Here is a 17,698-nt window from a genome sequence, read left to right as displayed (position 1 = left end):
ATTCCAACCGTTGTTACTTTAAATTGTTTTCTTTAATATTCTTATTGTTTTAAATTGAAAACACATAACATGCGTAAGGCGTTAAATATGTTGAGCAGGGTAAATGAGTGTTACCACCTTGCCTCAAAGCATTTTCCTTCAAAAGGCGTATGCCTTTTACAACATTGGTTTTTTAAGAGTAACAAAGTTGGGGCATGTGTTGTGATATTGTCACGAAAAATATTATTGCAATACCGATGTGACTTGTTAGTTGCTTGTAATTTGTGCAGAGGAGATAGATGATGTTGTTTATTATGACATTTCACATACGAATTTAAATTTCTTGATATTAGCAAATCATTTGAGGGTTTATTTTTCTCGTGTTTCTCTTTCTAAAAGGCTGGATTTAACGTTTTCTCCTTGATTTAGGGAAACTTTGGCGTGATAGTTTGATTTCAATTTCAGTTCATGTTTAAAGAGCAACCAGATTATTTGTTTGTTTATTTATTTTTTAAAAGCTTGGCTGCGTTGTGGATCAAGCACTTCATTGAATCAGACTTTTGTTTAAGTTTTCAAATTCCATTGAGAGTGTCAGCGGTTATTTACTTACACGTTATTTTCCTCGTTGTTTTTTATTTTAACATTATTTATATAAATATTTTATATTAAATAATTTTTTGTCTTGGTACTTACGCTTCATTACGCCTCGCTTCATAAGCCTGGCGCATTACTTCGCCCCATCGCAAGCCGATTACCAGAGCACGTTATGACTAAAAAACTCGTTTTAAACAAATAAAAACTTTCTGAGGTCTGCATCTGGGATTATGGCCAAAGATTTCTCCATAGAACGAGTGGCCGCCTGGTTTTATGAGTCTCCCACAGCTTCTCCCATTCTCTCGCTCGCTCGCTATCTGTTTTTAACACCCCGACTTATGGGTAGTGGCTCTTTTGCTTGGGGGATGATGCTATGGGGATGGATGACTAAAGCGAGCGGAAGCCATCGTGTGTTGCTTCTATGTCGGGTATGCAACAAACTCTTATTCATTTATTTCCTTTATTTTCCCTATGCCTTGATTTGCACCTTTGCCTTTTCATCGAGTTTTCTGGCTGTGTTTTCTTCTTCTTCACGGGTGATTCCAGGAAATTGAAACTTTAACCTTCTGTCCCTTGTATTGTTTTGATGAAAGAAAAAGAGAAAAAAGAGAGGCACGACGGATTAGAAATTTAGAACAAAGCTTGCTTGGTTGAGGATTTGATGCGAATCGGGGTTGTCCAGATAGTTGTCAATATTGTGGTTATAAAATTGGTCTTTTATGTAGCTTTTTGTTGGTTTTCCGTAAATGTTCGTGGTCAGTTGGAAGCGAGTCTTCTGGTAGGCTTTTCCTTTCTTCTTTGATTGGCTTTGAGTTTTCCTTGGTCAAACTTTTGGAATTTTGTAGGCTTATAGGTCGTGTGGGCAGTTGAGTTTTGGTCTTCAAATCATGGAGGCTATTGGTAACATTAAATTTGCTAGCGTCAATGAAAAGCTGCGGGTTATCCTTGGATGGGAATACAGGCTGTTGGCCTCACGACAGTCAAGATTCTAATGGCCTCGACTGAAAGAGTTGCTTTCTGTTGTTTTCTCCGATCATATAACTTGTTGGATAAATTTTGCTGGTATTTTTATGGAACATGAAAAAGAATTGGAATATTTATTCTCTTTCTAGATTTTGGAGAAATTTTGTTTCTTCGACTTCTATATAAGGAATCTAGGGAAACAGCATTGGGCATTTTTATTGGACCTTAACTATAAAACTTTTCTTTGGTGTCTGATGCAACAGGTTGGTATTAGTTGATAGGTTTATTTTCCGTTTTTGTTGTATATGCTGTAAGGAGAGTGTCTATGCTTCATACTTATACAAGAAATCCAATTTGTTCTGCTTCAGGCTACCCGTTGAGACCATGACAATTTCCTTGCTTTTGCGCCTTCAGAATATATGGCCCTTTTCTCTTTCAAAGCCAGATGATCTGAAGACGTCAACTGGTTTGGTTCGTGGACTCAAAATTCCTGAACATACCAAGAAATTTGTTTTTGCACTTCGTGAACCTCAGTCCAATTCAATTGTATATATATTAGTGACACAAAATTTATCAGAACAGTCATCACTAGATGCAGAATCTTTGATCAAGGAAGTTAAGCCCGATGCCGTTGTGGCTCAGGTGTCAAATTCCACCATGGATGATATTCTGTCAGAAAAAATTAATCTGAGAGAAGATCAATCCCGAATGGTACCCATGTCATATTTTGGAGTTCTAAAAGGATGCTTCAAAGAGAAGCTTAACAAGGTTGAGTACGAGAATATGGCCGGGTGCCAAGTTCTAGAGCAAATCTTTGGTGTTGGATTTTATGGACACTTTTTAGCTGCTAAAAAGGCATCAAAGGAAGTTAAGTCTCCTCTGTTCTTACTTGATTCTCCTTCAAGAAGTTGTGCTTTGGACCATAACAATGAAGGTGATTCAGGAGCCAACAATGTTCAGGGAAAGACTACACAGGCATCATCTTCTCTTATACAGTCCAATGGCTTGAACCCAGGGAAACTTGTGGCGCAGTCAGGAGATTTGCCGAAAATTCTATGTAAAAGGATTTGTCTCACTGACAAATTTGAGTTAACAGCTGTGAAATCCTTGGCTTCTTCTTTAGATTTTTCAATTTCAAAGCTGGATTCAGTTCCCAAAAGGAGTCAAGCAAACTGTGACTCAAATCTAGATTTTGAAGTACCATCATATGCCCAATCCTTTTATCTTCTGTTAACTGATTTACAAAACATATTTGTTGATCTTCCAATTATTGGTAAAGCTATGGTGCATGCTCAGAAAGTGCTTGTCAATGTTGACAGAGGTGAAAAGGTTGATCCCGAAGTCCTTTGTGAAGCTCGGAAGCTTAGGATTGCAGTTGAAGGCTTAAGAATTGCTTTGAATGATGTTGCTCGGTCTCCTCTTAGTAAAAATGAGAAGGATTCTGGAAATATTGCTTTTTCAGATCTTCCTTATGAGGAGAAGCGTCATATTCTGTTTGCTCAGGCCCTTAAGAGTCAGGCAAAGAAATATGGTTCCGTGGTGGCAATAGTTGACGTCAGCAGTTTAGCTGGTATTCGGAGGCATTGGGACAACCTTGTCCCTCCAGAGATTTCCGACTTGGCCAGTGAATGTTTCACATCATTTGAGGATGATGGAGAAGCAGCCTTGGGATGCCTAACTGATAGGAAGAGGTTGTTGACTGATAAACCTGTGGTAGCAGTTGGTGCTGGAGCAACAGCCATTTTAGGAGTAACTGCACTTCCCAAAGCTCTTCCATTGTCAAGTTTCTTTAAATTGATAACTTACAAGGTTCCTGTTACTGTGAAGATGGGGTTAACACATGCACCACGAGCAATTGCTGCACTTGGCAAGTTTTTTGGCACTCCAAAGTTGTTTGCACCATTGAAGGCTACGGTATCAAGTGTAGCTGGTTCAGGAACCAACATGTCTACTATGAAAGTTGCAGCTTCTGCTGAGAAAATCCGAGCAGTCGCCCATGGCGTCATAGCATCTGCTGAAAGAACTAGCTTCTCTGCAATGCGCACTGCGTTCTATGGAATCATGAAGTCATACCGTGGACAGCCAGTTGGTGCCACACCCTGGGCTGCGTTTGGTTTTAGTGTTGCAGCATGCTCAGGGTTATTGATGTTTGGTGATGGAATTGAGTGTGCTGCAGAAGCTGTTCCTGCTGCTGCAACAATTGCTTGCTTGGGCCGTGGTTTGAGAAGCTTACATGAAGCATCCGAAGCTGTGAAACACTCAGATTCATCCAAATTGCAGGAAATAATTCATAATGCATTGTACAATATGAAAATAAAAAGAATCCAATGAAAATAATTTTTTGCATTTAATGTAAATTGTTCAGTTGATTGATGATTATTGCGCGAGCTAATATTTCCTGTCATGATCTGGTCATGTGCTAGGTTCACCATTGTGCTGTCATTTTTGTGTATGATTTTGGATGTATAAAGTTATAAGCCAAGTGTTTTAAGCTAGTGGACTGGTCAGTTGCTCATGAAATGGGGACAAAAGTGAAACGAGAAGTGGAGAATCCTTTTCATTCTAAGTATTTGTGTTACTTAAATATTTAGAGTGTTGTCTTCCTTGACTAAGTGCCAGGGAGTTATGTAGAATTGATTTTTCATATTAAATTAGAGGATGAAAATATGACAGTGTCAGAAATAAACTTTGCGCAAGGACTTCCTCTGCCCAAAAAAACCAAAATGAGAAATTCCATTCAGAAATTTAGGATGATATACCATATGCTTGTATTCAGTATATGGTTTTATAGCCATATTATATAGGTGGAAGTCTCCATCTTTTCTTTGTTTGGTGGCCTTGCTATGGTACAGAAACGCAAGTGCGTGAAGGGAGGGCGTTACATCAACTATTTGAGAAAACATGGGTGTGGGGGACGCAAAGAGGTAGCAATTAACATAGATGCAATTGTAGATGCATGTGAGATACACACATAAATATGTAAAAATTTAAAATAAATTTTTATTTTTATAATTTTTCTGTGGCAGTTACATAGATTTGCTAAAAACAAGTACATTAATGGAGCAGATAATTTAGGATCTATTGAATAACATTGTCAACCCAAACACTTGGGTTTAGATCTGGCTAGCTGTCTACTGTAAATTTCCATGTCTTGGCCTTGCCAAATCTAGACTCAATTTATTCACAAGCATAGAGGAAGATTTGCCAGAGAAAAAGAAAGGCAGGGGAAGAAGAATAAGGAGAGGAAAGAGGATGGTGAGGTAGGGAAAAGACGAAGGGAAAGAAGTCAATGAGAGAAACAATGGGTTGGTAGTGGAGAAGAGAAAGGACAGTTGTAGCAAGTTTTTTCTCGTTTACCTGGATGTGGGTTTTCATGGGAAAATATCAGTAAGACCTTGAAAATTTTGAAACTTAAAAAAATAAAAAATAACAAGAAAGTTATTTGCTGATAGGTTGTATGAATTTTTCTTGGAAATATATAAAGGACATTGTAAAGTTCTTTTTTAACATTGGAAAAATATACAAGTGAAAAATCCATTTGTCTAAAAATATTAAAAAAGTCATTTTTGATTTTTGAAAATCCCTGGAATGACTTGAGGAAATATCAAGCATATATATATATATATCAGCTTGCACCTCATTAATGGGATCTTGTAGTTACAAATTTCATATAGGGTATTTTCGTATCCTAATCATTGTAATCTGTTATATAAGATGATCAATAGATCTGGCGCCTCATTGCTGTTGGGATTTCCGTTTGTTGCAGCCACTTTTCAGCATTTCATTTATTCTATACTTGATAGATGAATCAAAATCTAACATGGTATCAAAGCGTTGCCAGAACTGGATTTGGGATTGCTTCCAAGAGATATGACCAAAGAGATATTCCAACTTTCAAGTGAAAAAACAAATTCCCTTCTCTGTTTTCCATAAATCCGTGTATGAAATTTGCTCTTCTTGATTTTTTTCTGTTTCTATTCCCAGACTTCTATTTGGCGCCTCATTGCTGTTGGGATTTCCGTTTGTTGCAGCCACTTTTCAGCATTTCATTTATTCTATACTTGATAGATGAATCAAAATCTAACATGGTATCAAAGCGTTGCCAGAACTGGATTTGGGATTGCTTCCAAGAGATATGACCAAAGAGATATTCCAACTTTCAAGTGAAAAAACGAATTCCCTTCTCTGTTTTCCATAAATCCGTGTATGAAATTTGCTCTTCTTGATTTTTTTCTGTTTCTATTCCCAGACTTCTATTTTGATCTATTTGTGCATCTGAAATAATCACATTGTGGTCCTTTTCTTTCGTCGATCTGAAGATTCTCATGATTGTTTCCAGTAATTTGGAAATCATCGGATTTGAATCTTCTAATTAGACTGTTGAATTCCTTTCAGCATTCTGAAAAATGTCAGCTCTAAGATTCCTGATCAAGCTACTGGACTTCATTGGCTGTCTTGATCTTTACATCAGTTCTGTCTTTATATTCTTCTTGGTTGAACGTCAAATTTCTGTCTACCAAATATCTGATTGTGCCTCCTTTTCTCGTTGTCAAGTTCTTTAAATCTTAGATTGTGAATTTATCTCTTCTTTCTACATCTTTTCATGATGCCATATTACTTTCCCTGGATTTATCAGAGAGCTGTTTTCATTGTTTTATGTACAGCCCAACGTAGGTGATTTGCAAATCAAGGAAACAGATGTTCGAATTCAGTGGGATATATGACTGACTGATTTCACATTGAAAGAATCATTTCCTTTTTCAGAATCAATGAGTTACTGCTGATTCAATTATCACCACTGGACTGCATGCTAGTGTGAGATCAGCCTACATTTATTCTGTTTTTCATCTATTTTCTATATTGAATTATAGATTTCTCCTCTTCCTCTTCTGGTCTTGCTTCCATTTTTCTTAGTCAACTTGTGCAATTGAACAATTCAAACTTCTTGACTTGGATCCTTTTACAAGGAGCCAAGATCTCCTTAGTTATCTAGATGGATCTATTCCATTCGCTGTAGACCTCCTCTCACATTAAGAAAAGGATGGCCTGACTATCATGTCTTTCTTCTTTCTGTGTCTACCGGTGCTTCCTAGATTTGTAGATTTGTGTGCCAAACACTTATGGTATGAGATGACATTGAGGGTTTGTTGGGAAGTGACGCATAGGGATTGTACTCATAATGTTTGCAGCAAGAATTGTTTATGGGCGAAGAAGAGGAGGCTAAGCTTGACATGGTAGAGGAGGGGAAGAAAGAAATGGTCAAGGGGGTCGTGGGGTCCTGCATATGCTGAACACATACCTTGCAATTCACAAGGTTGGAAGCCCAAAACATACACCTTAACATAAGAGGTTTGTTCAAAGGTAGCATGTCATATTATTGAAAGGGTGACATATATGATCCATAAAACTAATGGACCTATTTTTTTGTGGCAGAGGCTTTCCATTTTCTTGTACATGAGATAAACTGACCATCTGTCGCCATTTTAGAGAACAATTCTTCGTAATGTTTGCCTATCGGAGTTCATTCTATCATGAATTGGGTGTTTGTTATGTGCATATTGATGATCCTCTGAGACATAAGCTTTAAACAAGCTTTTGAAGTGTAGGTTTGTGGGGTATGTGTAACTGTAAGGTTTATAGAATCCTTTGAGCAGAGATACCATATAAAAAAATGACATTTTTTATGAACTAAATTTTAACCATCAGCCTGCTGCACATACTTTGAGTTACATGGTTTATTAACCTTGGTTGAGTTCATTGTAAGATTTTGAGATATAACACCAAACCACTGGATAGAATCTTTTGTAGATGCGAGAGGAGAAGAAGAAGAGGAGGTGACTGCACGTGCAATAGAGAGAGAGAGAAAAGAAAAGAAAAGAGGGCAGCAACCGTGGCCCTTCCTCATTGTCATTGATATAACCTAATTTATGTTACAAGTAAATACAGAAAACAACAAGTATTTACAAGTATGCCACCGCCTCCCTCAAGTTGTATATGAGGTTTGATCATGCACAACTTATTCTTTAATTCCTAGAAATGGTGCCCTATGAGCCCCTTAGTAAAAGGATCAACTACTTGTTGAGACGTGGCTATATAAATAGGAACAATCTCGGCTTCCTCGACCTTTTGACGAGAAGTGTTGATCAATCTCTATATGCTTAGTGCGGTTATGTAGAATAGGATTGAAAGCAATTTTGATTGCACTTGGGTTGTCACAGAATAAAGATGACTGAGCAATGGGAAGGGAGAGTTCTCCCAGCTGATGACGTAACCATGAGGCCTCAGCTGTGCCTACAGCCATTGCCGTATATTCTGCCTCAGTGCTGGATTTGGCAACTGCACGCTGTTTTCTGCTACTCCAACAAATAAGATTGGAATCAAGGAATAGACAATAACCTGAAACTGATCGTCTATCGTTTGGATCACCTGCCCAGTCTGCATCAATGTAGGTGGAAATGTTATGTTCATTCAAAATAGTTGACTGTCTTGTGTAAACGAGTCCATCCCCAAGAGTCGCCTTATAACGCAAATGCGTTCAGTAACATCCATATGCCCTTCTGTGGGTGCATGCATGAACTGAGATACTTGATTCACTGCATACACTATGTCTGGACGTGTAAAGGTAAGTTATTACAGTATGCTAACTATACTTCGATAGAAACTAGGACTTGAGTATGCATCACTCCCATCAGAGACATTCAATTTTGTGTTGAGAACACTATAAGTATTTATGGGCTTACAATTTGTCGTATCCGCTCTATCCAAAATATCAAAAGTATATCTATGCTGCATAAGAGTTAATGTGTCACATTTTTTGTCAAACTTAACACCCAAGAAATACCATAGTTCGCCGAGATCCTTCATCTTGAATTCTTGTTTCAATACCTCCTTCACATGAGATATATGACACGAAGAATTTCCAGTAAGAACTATGTTATCTACATATATGAGTAGCCAAGTGGTAACTTCACCCGCATGATATAAGAATAAGGAATGATCAAGTGAACTTCGAAGAAAACCAGCCTGTTGTGTATAAAGAGAAAATCTATCAAACCATGAGCGAGATGCTTGCTTAAGCCCATACAACGATTTTTGTAAATTCACTCACTGAGTTGGATGATTGGTAGCATAATCTAGTGGTTGTTCCATGTATACCTCTTCCTTTAGAAAGCCATGAAGGAAAACATTTTTAACATTCAACTGATATAAAGTCCATCTATGTGAGACTGTAAGAGAGATGATAACATGAATCGTTCTCATCTTGGGTGACTGGACTGAAAGTCTCATCGTAATTTTCCCCATACTTCTGAGTGAAGCCTCTAGCCACAAGACGAGCTTTATATCTATCAATGTTGCCATCGGGTTTGTACTTGAGTTTGTAAACCCATTTTAAGCATACTACATTCTTACCATCTGGACGAGGAACAATTTTCCAAGTTTGACATTCATTTAATGTAGTTATTTCTTCGTTCATGGCTTCGATCCAATATTTGCTTTTGCACGCGTGCTCATAGCATTTTGGCTCCACCTTTTTGCTCAATTTTGTTATGAAAAGCTGAAAATCCAAAGAGAAATTATCATAACTTACCCATCTATCAATAAGGTGTTGCACACGTTCTGATCTACGTGGACAAGCAGTGACAGTTTCTGGAGTAGTTGCTGGAACTGATCGTCGAGTATACACTACTAAAAACCGAGTAGGTGAAGACGTGTTGTTGGTCTGAGTAGATGAAAGTGTGCTGTCCAACTGAGTATCTGTGGCTGTCTTAAACTCATCAATAATTTTGTCACTTTGTGCATAGAATATAGAATGTATCACCCCCTTGGCTTAATATTTCAGCATTCAGCTATAAATCATATACATCATCTCTTACATTAAGTATTGCTTGTGGCTCTTTTAAATCCTTCAACCTAAGCTCATCAAAAACAACATGTCGTAAAATATACACGCGTCCAATCTTTGGATTGTAACTCTATAGTACTTATAATTTTTAGCATAATCCACAAATCTGTACATAACAGCTCGATCTTGAAACTTATTTCTCAAGGAAACATTAACATGTACATAACAAACACACCCAAAAACACATAGTTCATTATAATTTGGTTGTTCTTGGTGTAAACTAAAGAAATGAGATTTTGCTTCAAGTAGAGACAACGGCAGTCGATTAATGACATGAACATCAGTATAAAAAGCTTTCGTCCACAAATTCATGGGCAGATATGTGTCATGCATCATACTTAGTGCACTTTCAACTATGTGTTTATGCTTTCTTTCAGCAATGTCATTCTGTTGTGGTGTGTGTGGACAGGAAATCTGTCTTAGTGCACTTTTAACTATGTGTTTATGCTTTCTTTCAGCAATGTCATTTTGTTGTGGTGTGTGTGGACATGAAATTTGTCTAGTGATCCCATGATTTAGTAAGTACTCAGTAAAATGAACTCACCACCACCATCACATTGGAAATGCATGATATGACTAGAGTATTTGTTTTGAACTAAGGCATGGAATTGAGTGAACAAGTAGAAAACCTCTGATTTGCTTTTCATGAAGTGAATTCAAGTGTAACGAGAATAAAAATCAATAAAAACAACATAAATATCTACTCTCGAAAGAAGAAGAAATAAGAATAGACCCCCAAACTTCATAATATATGGTATCAAATAACTTCGAAGCTCGCTTATTTATTGACTGAAAAAGGCGAGCATGACTCTTACAAATATGACAGCTTGAGCACATACTAGACTCATTTACTAGACTTAGACTATACTTTTGTAATAGTACGTCTGCAACAAGACTTTGAATGAAAGACCGACTACAATGTGCTGAACGACCATGCCAAATGTATGGCTTATCATACTCTGCTATATTGACTTCACTATGACTGAAAAAAGATGAATCTGAAACACAAGACTTGGACACCTTTAGAGCTTCTTCAATGACGTACATGTCTCCTTTGCAAACACCCTCAACGAATGTCTTCTTGGTTCGAGCATCTTTGACATAAACAGAAGAAGGAGTAAACTCAACAGAGGAATGAGTATCATCAATAAGCTTTGACACATAAATGATATTTTTCTTGTCGTTTGAAACAACAAGAACATTCTTTAAAGGTATGGAGGAATAAGCTATAGATATGTGTGCATTTCCAATATATGATATTTTTTTATGGAAACCATCTCCTGTGACAACTAAGCGTTTAGCTAAATAAGGGAGAGCACTAGAAAGCTTACCAGTGTCACCGATCACATGGGCTGCAGCACCAAAATCCGCATACCATTGTCCTTCATTTTGCTTAAGATTGACTTTAGGCAAGGTTGTCATTAAAATTTGTTGCACATTAGAAGGAATGTTCGATGATGCAATCGTGTTCGATACAGTTGACCCTACTGCCTTATTGTCACGCCTGACTTGTTTTCTTTTGTTTTGAGGGTTATGTCAACATTCTGACTTCATAGGACCTCTCTTATTGCAATAAAAACAAGTAGGTATCCTTTTGGTACATTTGCCTGAGCATTTGTATTTGGCGTTGGAAGAATACCTCTCCCCATGCCTCCCTGTGAGTTTCAAACCTTAGGACGGTTCCCTTGCAAAGCATGGGTCCCTGTGACTAACACATTGTGATTGCCAGAAGGAAATAATTCTTGTCGTTGCTTCATGTTGAATAAATTTTGCTCTCAGGTCTTCAAAAGAAAAAAGAAAAGAAAAAAGAACAGGTAATACCTTTAAATAGTGCAGAAAACATTAAAATCTGACCCCAACCACTCAAAGCCTATTGTACCTTGTCATTGTCATTGACTGGGTGCCCGATGATTGCAAGCTGGTTACTGACATTTTTGATTTCATGTATGTATTTCAAAACTGAACGTGTTTCTCGCTTGATATCTTGAAATTGCCTCTTCAGTTGTAGAGATCTCACTTCCGATACTTGAGAAAACGTGATAACAAGTACATTCCACAACTCCAGTGCTAAAATATCATCGTTAACACCCGCAAGAACTTCTTCTGATAACATGGAGGTGATATATGTTACAAGGGATTGATCATGTGTCATCCACGTTTCATATTCAAGATTAATTTCAGCAATAGTTTCTTGAATTTGCCCTGCAGCATTCTTCACCTCTCGCATGATCCATTCTGGTGGCACAGGTGTAGTGCCATTGAGATGCTCATAGAAACGGTGAATCTTGATGAAAGGGACTATTTGACGTTTCCAAGTCAAATAGTTGGTGTAATTCAGCTTCTTGAGTTGAGAGAGGAAACTGGATGACAATATGGAAGAATTGCAGTTGTAATGGTCCATGATTTTGAGGCTAAACATATAAGGATGAAGACTTACAGTAGGTACTAGGTTAGACGATAGCAACCAAAAAAAACAGATTAGGATAGAGATCAAGGATTTTAGGGTTAGGACAGAAAACAAAAATTAGGGCAGAGAATAAAACTTCTTACTGGACAATCTCAGTGGCAACAACCTTGCTCTGATACCATGTAAGATTTTGAGATATAACACCAAACCACTGGATGGAATCTTTTGTAGATGCTAGAGGAGAAGAAGAAGAGGAGGTGACTGCACGTGCAATAGAGAGAGAGAAAAGAAAAAAGGGCAGCAATCGTGGCCCTTCCTCCTTGTCATTGATATAACCTAATTTATGTTACAAGTAAATACAAAAAACAACAAGTATTTACAAGTATGCCACCACCCATTATGTTTGGGTGTGTGGGCAAGATGAGGCAGACCCGATCCAATTCGTACAATCTTAACACAGAGTTCTAACCTAACATTGATAGTGGTTGTACTCTAGATTGATGTTGCCTGAGGAAGAGAAGACGTGACAAAGACATTATTATCCCCACTAGGAAACACAGTTTTCTCCACCTCCAGTAAGGAAACAAATCACTATTTTTTTCTGCATGGACATTTGATACTAGAAGGTCTAATCAACTTTGACATTTAATTCAATGATGGGTGAAGTGATTTTGCTTTGAATACCTTGTTGAAGATGACAAAGCATTGAAAATCAAGTAGACATACACACCAAATTATAAATTCTCACTATCTACCAAAGTGTCTCGATCATAGGAAATGGGTACAAAGGCTTAAATTCAACTTCTCAAATACTATGAATAAGACTTGATTAATTAACGGAATTGAAGGTTCACAAAGATGGGACCAAATCAGCACATGAATCACTGAATCAAGTTATGGCAAGAGTCAATCAACTAGAGCTAAATCCTAAGCTAATGCTAATTATTCATCAGGCTTGGACTTCAATCCAGGGTTTTAACTCACAAATAGAAGCACCAAGCTCTAGTATGACCTGAAGACAAGATAAAATAGCAGTCAATATGTCTAACAAAGTGAATGAACCTATATGAACTACCTCAATACACAGTTACACACCATTCCACCTTAGCTCACTGTAAAAGAGGTCTATACAATAACAAATAACACAACTACATGACAACCAAAATACACCTGAAAAAACACAAACTTTATGAGGAATACCTCTAGGCTAAAGTAAGGACACACGGATCAGAAACCTTATTCTCTAATTTACACGATAAAAGCATGAAAATACTGCTGAAAATGGCCAAAATTCCCCTCTAAGTGCAATCTGTAACTTTCAAGGCAGATTTTGCAAATTCCTCAAATCAGAGAGCTGGAAGTAGCAAACAACAAAGAGAAAGTTGCCGTCTAAAGGCTGCCATTTTGAGGAAACAGTCCCATTTTATAGAACTTAAAAATCAGTTGCATGTTTGAAGATTTTTTTCATTTTAGTACAGAAACTAGCAAAAATACAGTTCTCTATTTTTTGTAAATCTGATGACAATATGGCCATTAAATAAATCTTAAATGATATTTGATTTTCATCAGAATTGGTCTGTGAGATACATGCATATTGACCTGTCTGCAGTTGAAATTTCATGCTGAAATTCCCCCATACCCTATAGAAAGCAATTCTCAATTCAATACAGAATTCTGGTTGAACAGAGTTCAGTAGATCACTTGGGTAAATTAAGATTGCATAGTAGAAAATCTGAACCTAATCCACGAGTAAAATAAAATTCGGAATGCAACTAACAGCCTAACATGTATCGAATGCATTCACATGCAAGAGAAAACATGACATATAAGAGAAATACAACTAACTCTAGCTATCCCAACCTAATATGTGAAAGAAGAAAATTCCACTAAAATTAACGTGTACAATATGTATGCATGATCCTTGACGTGAGACGCATGTTGAGTGATCTAACTATATAAGGGTCATGGTATACCTGGTGAAAATGCATGAATAATACATAAAATATGCATGCGACATAACATACCTCATGATATTAGTATAAGGCACAAGTTTGTTGATGTCAATGCATGTGCTTGTGCATGAAATATGTTGAATGACATGCATAAGTATCTAGTTAGTGATGGCATGATGGTATGAAACATGCAAAGGTATATGAGATGATGTCATGTGCTATATGTATGATGATGATGTATGTGTGCCTAACATGATATATTATGCTATGAATGCTTATGTATGTATATGCACGCACATGGTAACGGACGATGAATGCATATGAGGTGCAATGATGTCACTACATGAGATGCATGAATTACAAGGGCGACATGCATGCATGATGGTAGGAGCATCTGAAAAATCTTCTAAATTGTGCCAACCTTGTGTTTTTGGAATGTGCAGCGATGCATGCAATGGATGCTAAAAAACCAGCGTTGACAAATACAATGTCAATGCATGATATGATGCATGATAATGTGCATATTTTAGGCATGAGGAAGGCAAAACTAACATGTAATCACACATTGGAAACACTAAAAAAAAATCAGAAATCATAGAGATTAACTCAAACAATATAAAACCCAATCCATCAGCTAGGAAACGTACAGAAAACTGTCTACGAAAGCAGCTAACAACCTGCTGTCAATTGTTCAAAATAGTACACAATAGAATCTAAAACTATTCTATTTCTGACCTTTTTTAATCTGCAGAAACTCACAAAACCTAAATGCTAATCCACAAAAGCTAACACAAGGAATGAACTCTACGAAAAAGAAAAAAAACTAAGAAAATAAATTATAAGTTAGTGAGGAATAAGACAACCAGCGGCACCTTGCAATCTTCTCCTCCTACACTTATCTATATTACATAAACACATAATATATAAAATTAATGAAATCAGGGTCATCCTATACCTAATATTTGAAAAGAATCAATGAAACTTAAGGGTAAACTTAATAAGAGAAGCACTTGGGTTGACAAGGAGTCAAAACTACACTTGTAGTCGATAAGTCCTATTGCAGAAAACTCTACCTGTGGTTGAGGAGGAATTGGGAAAGGTAGTTGTTGCAAATACTTCTAATGTAAATGGCTACAGTAAAATAAGACATGAAACTAGCAGTGGCAGAGACGCTTGGGGGCTGGTGTGGCCACTGCCCACACCACCTCATAAAAAAATTGTATTGGGAAAATGAAAAATGACGTTCTGATGACTTGTCCCCTAGGGGGTTGGTGTAATAGTTGGAGCAGAGGTTAGTAGGCAGCCAGTTTTCATTTTGAATTCCTGGAGTGTCAACTCTTTAAACTTCAACAGGGGGCCCACTGACATGTAAGTTGAAGCATGAAGGAGGACCAACCCAAGGCCTCTATACCGGTTGGCTAGGAGCTTCAGAGCTCTGCTGGGTGGCAGGATAAAATACTCCTCCTGCACACCCAAACATTGTGATGACTTAAAAATTATATGGAGTGCCCACATCAGACCTGTGTTGGTGACTCGAGTGCTCCTCACCCAAAATATCCTGCCTCCGCCATTGGGATCTACATTCATGTTTTTGTTTTGTAGATTCAGATAACATTTGTGGATTTCTCTGTATTTGTAATATGACAGTTTTAATGATCCAAACATGAGCCTTGGGCCTTTGCATATTTTATGTAAATACTGTATATCAAATGAGAAAAACTGTACCATCATAGCTGCTGGGGCATGGGGGGCTATGTAATGTGAAACAAGAAATTTAATATTCTGTTAAATTATATTTTCAAAGGGATCTTATGTTCCCACGCTTGATGGGTTCTTATCGGATGAGTTTATGTTGGGGACTAAGATGTCTTCCTCCAACAAAAAAAAAAAAAAAGGAAGAAAATCTGAAATAATAAGTGCAAAAAGTTTCTCCGTAAGAACAATGAATAAGAACTATCATCTTTAGTTCTTATTTCCGGCTTTTGAGAGATAGAGAGATTTATCAATAGCAGTGCTAGGAATCCTGTTTGGAATCCAAAAGTACGTGCAAATGCAGCAAAGGGCTCATAGTTTCATCGTGTACGAGGTAAGGTTATGCAGCTTGCACATGCCATCATGCAATAGATGATACGGATGCTGCAACAAGCGACCATACTCTACTTGGATTTTTTTCATTCCCTTCAAAATCTTCTAGATTGCATGATTTCATACGCAAAGCGAGCCAATCCAAATTTAACTAATGTCTTACTGCCTTTACCAAAATAACATCTTTAACTGGCCAAGCATCAATTGGCATATTTTATTGTTGCTATTGGACACTAGTTCTTTAAGAACACGAGAACCTCACTCTGTAGATTACTAAAATGTGAACGGTGTAAAAATATGAAGGCAATGCCATGATATCGAGAATGTTTTTAGTTGCAAAAAGAAACAGTGAAACACAAAGAGATGCACAGTCGGAATATTTGGATGATTGAAACGTTTCCAGGCATGGAAATGGAATTGTATTTTCGTACCTTTTCTTTCCTGCAATTTCCATCTTCATGTGGAGCAGGAATAATACACAAAAAATGGTCGACAAACAGAAAAAAAAATGCCACAGTATATGGTTTCTCAAACCACCGCAGCCTTGGCCGAAAGGAGGTCTGAAATTTTGTTCGTGTAGAAGTCTGGTTGTATTGAGTTGCTTGAATCTTGAAGCATTGAGATACTTGTCACACCTACATAATTCACCAGTATCAGAGACCCTTTCTATGCATGCTTTTATTATACGAGCGAGAGAGAGAGGGAGAGATGATCATTTTTAATTCCATGGTTGCATGCTTACGTGTAAATGCAAAAATGCAAGCCAATGGAAATAGATCATTATCAAATCACCTGAAAGCACAAGAAGCGTTTTGCAGCCACCATTTTGGCCAAATAAAATGTCAGTGTCCAATCTATCACCCACCATGCATATCTGTGACTTTTGTATGCCAAACCTGTAAACAATTCCATATATAAAAAATGAGTCATTAGGAGAATGTTGGCAATAAATTAAAAACTACCGTGCATGATAAGCCAAACACTTTTCCTGGAAACAACGTATCAACTAAAGGTCAGTAGCTATGCATTATTCAAGAATCTGAACATTCTGAACTCACTCTCTCAGCTGGTGAAATTATGAACGAAAATTGACCTCCCTAAAAGAAAAAGGAATCCAAAGCAAAGAACACTAAAATCATGTTCTGCGTCGGGCTGAAGTAATAGTATCATAAATGCCCCAGAGGGTCTTTCCCTCTAAAAGACATGCATGCCATAAAAACAAACACACATCCATACACAGATACTGTATCTGACTTATCACAAAGTAGTTGATATCCATAATTGTTCCAGTACTGGATAACTAGTAGTCACAGCCAGCTGGTCCCGAGGCCCTTACAATACTTTTATAATCTAATAGTTATCCAGAACTATTCTCTCAAGCTCCCTTGATTATTCAATATCATTACCATTCTCCTATAGAGCATAAAATAACATGGAAAATGTCTACCTCCTTATAACACCAAAAGAATTCAAGTCCATCAAAGAAGTGAGCTCATAAAGCATTTAATTATGCATAACTTTATTTTCCTGGGATGGTTCGCCCATATATTATGCAGATGGTGTCACAATGTTTTATCCAATATTGTAATCATCAGCCTATCCTGCTTCCGATAACCAGTACCTTTTTTGTTTGCTCTTTATGCATATAGATACTTGCAGTCTGCGTGAAAGTAATCTCTCTCTCTCTCTCTTCTCATTGCTTTTGCTATGGGTTTCCCTACTTAAGTTCTGAGTATGATACCTCTAACGTTCAAACCTATTTTCATGATCACTTTAACCTCTGTTTTTGGATTTTCTTTTTTTCACTTCAGCCCC

The 17,698-nt window shown here is 37.3% G+C and overlaps 2 protein-coding genes across 4 annotated transcripts in view; one reads left to right on the top strand and one right to left on the bottom strand.

The window, feature by feature from the left end:
• LOC116260169 (phosphoglycolate phosphatase 1A, chloroplastic-like) overlaps positions 1–17,698 on the bottom strand; it is a 63,717-nt gene that overhangs the window by 20,327 nt on the left and 25,692 nt on the right. The window contains exons 10-11 of one of the 2 annotated variants that reach the window (XM_031638296.2): positions 16,676–16,779; positions 16,233–16,518 (exon numbers count right to left, since the gene is read on the bottom strand). The exons of the other annotated variant lie outside the window; for it this stretch is intronic. Of the exons in view, the coding sequence (XP_031494156.1) occupies positions 16,412–16,518; positions 16,676–16,779 (211 nt within the window). The 3' untranslated portion in view covers positions 16,233–16,411. Of the gene's footprint in view, positions 1–16,232; positions 16,519–16,675; positions 16,780–17,698 lie in introns of those variants that run through there. 2 annotated transcript variants of the gene reach the window in all.
• LOC116260168 (uncharacterized) lies at positions 853–3,915 on the top strand. Of its 2 annotated transcripts, none has more exons than XM_031638294.2 (2): positions 853–1,001; positions 1,951–3,915. In XM_031638294.2, exons 1-2 carry the CDS (start codon positions 912–914, stop codon positions 3,865–3,867), a joined length of 2,007 nt encoding a protein of 668 aa, XP_031494154.1. In that variant the 5' UTR covers positions 853–911; the 3' UTR covers positions 3,868–3,915. The 2 variants fall into 2 exon arrangements, with proteins under 2 accessions (XP_031494154.1, XP_031494155.1); XM_031638295.2 differs by having other exon boundaries at positions 861–1,001; positions 1,905–3,915.

The sequence above is a fragment of the Nymphaea colorata genome, chromosome 9, assembly GCF_008831285.2.
Source record: "Nymphaea colorata isolate Beijing-Zhang1983 chromosome 9, ASM883128v2, whole genome shotgun sequence".
NCBI classification, from domain to species: Eukaryota; Viridiplantae; Streptophyta; class Magnoliopsida; order Nymphaeales; family Nymphaeaceae; genus Nymphaea; species Nymphaea colorata.
This window is presented reverse-complemented; position numbering and strand designations above follow the sequence as displayed.

Coding starts and splice junctions, on each gene's coding strand:
- LOC116260168 (XM_031638294.2), top strand. CDS start 912: ATGGGTAGTGGCTCTTTTGCTTGGGGGATGATGCTATGGGGATGGATG. Junction 1,002..1,950: donor GTGTGTTGCTTCTATGTCGG/GTATGCAACAAA, acceptor TTGCGCCTTCAG/AATATATGGCCCTTTTCTCT.